Below are 5,880 nucleotides of genomic sequence, written 5' to 3'. Positions count from 1 at the left end.
CATAGGCACTTTTTATACCGATATTCCTACGGGATACGGACTTACGCGGTTTCGACCGCGGGTCACAGCTAGTATTATGTTTGAATGCTACGCAATGCTACGTAACAGCTACGCGTTGCTTTGCGTCGAATCCCGCCCCTTGATCGACTTTTTTCTATTCTTGAAAAAATATTGACGCAGCACTTTAATGCTATATAAAATACTAAATTGTCTGATATCGTTCTAAAAAGTGTTCGAACATAAAAATTGACTAAACTTTACGGTCAGTCTTTTTATGATTTAAAAGAACCCTTCATTTATTGATTATTTACTAGACATTCAGTACGAGTTAGCGTTTTCAGGGACCATTTCTTTTTATGGCCGCGAGTTATTTTACGATAAGACGTGAAAGTATGTGGAAACGATCTGGATGATATTTTTAACCTATAACAGAATAGATAGATATACTTTTGCAGGAAATAACATTATTTTGGATATAAATTAATATTTTGTAGTAGTAAACGCTTAAATATTATTATATATAACTAGCCCGCAGTTTCACCCGTGTAAGTCTGTATCCCGTAAAAATATCGGGATAAAAAGTTGCCTATGCGCTATTCCAGTTTCAGTTTCGTTTCAGTAGTTTTTGCGTAAAAGAGTAACAAACATCCATGCTTACATACATATACACACATCCATCCTCACAAACTTTCGCATTTATGATATGAGTGGGTTAGATGTATTTAACAATAAATAAAAGAATATAATACTCTTACAGGAAATATTATTCAAGGCAGTGATCTCAAATCATTAATTCATAAACAAATGTAATAATGTTTTAGTTTTGAAAATAAAACGTTTTTTATTCAATTAATCAACTAGTAATAATAATAATTATTGAATTATTTATTTTAGAGCAACAAGGACCCAATATCTAATAATTAGCCTTAAAGAAATAAATGTATTTCCGTTAATAAACATACGAAAACTAACTGTCTGCCACGGGTTCGCACGTGCTTCAAATATAATATATTGCAGCACATAACACATGATCAACGTCTAGTAGTTCATGAGATTGCCGCGTTCAAACAAACAAAAGTCTTTTTTATATCATTGTTATAATAAGTATATAATATAGATTTAAAATTAAAATAGATATTTCAGATAGAACCATTACTTCTCTGAACTCTCAATTTAAAATTATTGTAAAAATTTTTGTTACTGTGGATAAAAAGACCTCACGTAAATAACATATAATAAATTGATGGGATAAAAATACAGGGAACTTCCTCAGGCAATATAAATTATGCCATAATAAAGTCCATTAATGCCATGGTTAGGAAAATTATAAAGGCCGTACAGTGTACGTCGTATGACGGATTACAGTATGATTTATCTTTACCAGAAAACATTACTTCTTTCTAAGCCTTACCTTCGCAAGAAGGAAATTAAAAAAAATAAATACCTACGTATACTACATCGAAACGGTGAAGGAAGACATTGTGAGGAAACCGGCATGTCGAAGAATCAAAAGTTCGACGACATGTGACATCTGCCAACCCGCACTTGGCCAGCGTGGTGGATTATAGCATGAAACTTCATAGGAGTCCCGTGTCCCAGCGCTGGGAACATATATAATAATGATAAAATTTTATATCAAAGTATCACTCAAACCTGGCGTCGTGCTATTAAGAATTTAAAACCCAATAAATAATCCAGAGTCATACAAAGATCAGTACCAATTCCATCGTAATAGTTTTTTTTAATTTTCTGAAGCTTTCAATGGTAATATTAATAATGGTTTTAATTTAAGCACATCCTTAACGATAAATCACTCCTGAAATTACCATGTTAATGAAAAACTTCCCCTAAAAACTACAATTTTTCTTTAATTTCTATGTATAAGTATGAGAATATAATAGACTTTAAGTTTTAAATGAGAATAAACAATTATTTAAACTTAAATGTATTACATGCAAGTCAATTGTCATTTGGCCTCCTTAATTTATCCGACCTTGAAAAAGTTAATACGACGTAACAGCGTCTAAATAAATGAATGGGTTTTAGAGGCACTGCATTAAAGTTATGCGTGGCGCGTTCAAGCGTAAATTTAACTTAATTTCGTGTAATTGAATTGCTAATTTCGACCTTGCGCCGATGCTATGTGAGAATTCAGTAAAAAGTCTGTTTTAAGTTACAGCCAAGTAACAGCTTAAGGTTGGTAATATACTTATTCAATAATAAGAAAACTTCATACACGTTTCGGGGATTATAATTGATTTTGAAGTGAAACTTCTTTAGAATCGTTGTGATTTCAAACCTGATGCAACGGAAAAAACAACAGGTAAAAGACACAAATACAAAAATGTGTAGAATGAAGCCGGCAAAGAATGAGACAGAAATATACATACTATTTTATTAATTCTTTTGTCGATTTACTGAAGTTTCACTTCTATCGTGTGTGAATCGCTCACACACCTTTCTTTTAAGTTACTAGTTTACTGGTACGCCTGAGTTGAACCGGGATAAAGACAACATAAAAAATAGCCTACATACAGATGACACGGCTTTCTGTTGGTAAGATAATGTATCCGATCGGTCCATTAGTTTCGGAGACTTTTATACAAACAAAAATTCCTCTTTATAACATTAGTATAGATGTTAGTATGGTATCAGTCACATTGGAACGAAGAAATACAGAAATTCAATTAGACAAAGCCATCCGCATGTCACAAATTGTATTAAGTCTCGTCTGTTTTTGCTGCCTGTGATTCAATTATCTTCGGGTGTATTTATAAAACGACTTACTAATGTCATTTGCGTTGATATATTTAACTGGAGTTTCTTGTTGGTTCAATGTTTGAATTGTAACAGTGTCGTTCGCATCCATATTTCATTTTCCTTACCCTTCCCAGTCATTTTCTTTATTCCTCTAATCAATCCTTTCTTAGTCCCCTCTCAATTTAAAGTCGGCAATCCATTTGTAGAGGCGAAAGTGTGCAATTGACCTTACGCCTCCAAATGTTCATGGTCGGTGGTAGTGCTTACCATAAAGCGACCCACCAGCTCCATTGCCGACTATGACATAAAAAAAAAACTATTTAGACTAACTTACCTACTTGTGTTCCTTCCTGATTCCTTTAAAGTTAAGACTGTTGAAAGTTATGAATGTAAAATATTTTTTATTACCTAACTTTCTACTAGATATATAAGCTTTTAAGCAAAATCATTTCTATTTTTAAACCAGAGTTGTCTTATCTAGCTGTTAATAACATATTTATTTTACATTTATCCACAGAAGCGCTATCTCTGCAATTGTTCATGGGTGTTAATGCGTTTAACATAAGGGGATCCACCAGCTCGTTTGCAACCAATGCTTTCCTTATCCCTTAGAAAATAAAGTTGAAAATCCATTTGTTATGAAGTAAAAATTAATTTCTATTTTCATTTGTTCCAGAAAATTCATTCCTCTGCACATCGTCGAAGAAGATAGCTATGAAAAGGACGTCCTCTTTTACGTAAATCTCGGAGAACCTGAGTTAATTGGTGGTATGAATCAAATTTTCTGACCTGATTTAATTGTTTGTTAAACTCTTGCTTTTTTCGTTTATTATTTAAATCTACTATATCAATTTATTTTGCTTCTATCGTATTAGCTGAGCTGGCGTATTTTATAGCGATTTATAAAGGTACTTTATTTTTTCATAGCCGAATTTAATAAATAACAAAAAAAGACTCTAAGCTTCTAACAGCTCTTAATGTTATTTCTTTTATATACATTTTGTTTTATGTTTTATATATAAGATTCGATACACACAAATATTTAGGTTGATTATAAAATTTCAATTGGTTGAGTTTTAAAATGATGTTTGGATGAGTTTAAATGTATTCCCGCGAACCACTTTACAGGAAGTTGGGGCACAGTGTTTCCGTCGTAATTATCAGTCGTGACAGACTTACGTACATAACAGACTGCCTTTATCTCAAGAGGTTTTACCCACTTGAAACATAACTTATACTCCATTCGCTGACACTCTTTAAGCTATCGCTTTCTTTTTTAATAAGAAAAATAGTATATTACTGAATGACACTGCGTAAAATCACCTCGATTACGTTATATACGTTTAAATACAATTTTGTTAAAAACAAATACAGTTTTAAAAAAATCATTAATTATGGAATCAACTAAACTGCTTCACTTGCTCTTATCTATAGAGTATGCGAAAGGAAATCATTTAATCCTGGCTACCCAAATCAAGAATAGAAGATAACATAAATAATAAGGTAAATAAGATGAAATCATGAAATCATTGTACTGTCACCGATCCTTGATAACTGTAAGAACAGTGTTTAAATTAAATCTTTCCACATAAAAGGTGGTCATAAACGAAATTTAAGGAGTCAAACGAGACCTCTACAGGTGAAAGAGACTTTCAAACTATCTTTATCTGTATATCCATTTCAGAAGACACAAATATATAGGTCCAGACATAACTACACCCCAATTTTCTTGTCATTGGTTGTACAACATAGACGAGATCAATACAAAATGTGTTTCCCTGTTTCAATTATAGCAATGAATCAAGTTAATTGGCGCTCCCTTGCGCTGTTTGTTCATATTATATAGTTCCATCGAAACCGATTGATTTTCACCGTGGAATACTCAGTGTTGACTGAGACCGTCCTTTTAAGTTGGGGGACAATATTGATCAGATAATAGTTTTATAGTTTTTTAGAAGAAGAAAGAATACAACTCTTAAGCGCAACTCAGGGTCCCACAATTCAAGGGAATTGCTTAGTTTGGGGCTACTGTTTCGTCTTAAAAGTAATTCATGTCAACTTAAAGAAAAACCTCTGTAGCGTAAGCACTGCTTTTAAATACTAATGAATATGTAACAATTTATTGGACAAATAAAGTAATTCCAATTTAAATTTATATGTATCAAGCTTTGCGTTGAATTCTCATAGGTAGCCTGTGTCACAGCAGTGGGAACATAATGGATAGATGATAAACTGATGAGTTTTTTCACCCTTCTCAGTAGATTCATTCTTTTCCGTCGTCAATCCTTTCTTTACTCCTTTCCCTTAAAAACGTGCAGCGCATCGCACTACCTCTGCGAATGTTCGGTGGGGGTCACTTACCATCAGGCGAACCACCAGCTCAGTTGCCCGCTTATGACATAAAAAATCACAGTACAATTTTTTAAACGTCTCCATGCATTTCGTAATTTGATTTAGTATTTTCTTGTGTTTGGTTTCACGCGAGTATTATACATTTAGAAATTAAAAACTTTTCAACGTGGTCACCGGGAGAGAGTCTCCCCGTGACCACGCTCGCTGCAAAGTGTTCGAAACGTCGGGTCAATAATATAATGAATAAATCGCGTTTAAAATCCGTTGAAAAGTTTTTAATTTCTAAATGTAATTTGATTTATTTACATAAGTAAAAAGCTTATTTGCTATTTATAATCTTTTAGTCAAGGGTTCATAAATGATGTTTTTCGAGTAAATTTATTAATTTTTACTGTATCTTGTTAATACATGCGAATTACTTTTTTTTCAAATTTTAATTTGATTTGATAAATAAAGATACATACATAATACATAACATTTTAATATAAAAACGGGAACACTTTTTATATAGCATTATTGTAAAACATTTATCCATATCCCGCAACAGAAAAAACAAAACGAAGCGAATTTTATCCATTAAATACAAAACAAAAAAAACAAATAACTCTTATTATAATAATAATAATAATAAGCCCGCAGGGCACCTTGTGGCGAGGTGTCGGGGAGTAGCGACCCTGCGGACCCGAACGTTCCCGGGGGAGGCCCCTGTCCTCATCTCCGGCTTGCCTTAACCGGCCGGCCGGAGTGAAGCCTGACGAGGACAGGACC

General features: G+C 33.1%; 1 protein-coding gene across 2 annotated transcripts in view; it reads left to right on the top strand.

The window, feature by feature from the left end:
* Positions 1-5,880, top strand: part of LOC119828430 (sodium/calcium exchanger 3) — a 69,327-nt gene that overhangs the window by 44,421 nt on the left and 19,026 nt on the right. For both annotated transcript variants that reach the window (XM_038350574.1, XM_038350575.1), the window contains exon 2: positions 3,437-3,528. In XM_038350574.1, the coding sequence (XP_038206502.1) occupies positions 3,437-3,528 (92 nt within the window). The remainder of the gene's footprint in view (positions 1-3,436; positions 3,529-5,880) is intronic.

Source organism: Zerene cesonia, chromosome 8, assembly GCF_012273895.1.
Source record: "Zerene cesonia ecotype Mississippi chromosome 8, Zerene_cesonia_1.1, whole genome shotgun sequence".
NCBI lineage: Eukaryota > Metazoa > Arthropoda > Insecta > Lepidoptera > Pieridae > Zerene > Zerene cesonia.
Note: the sequence above shows the minus strand (reverse complement) of the source record. Positions and strands in the feature narration are given on the sequence as shown.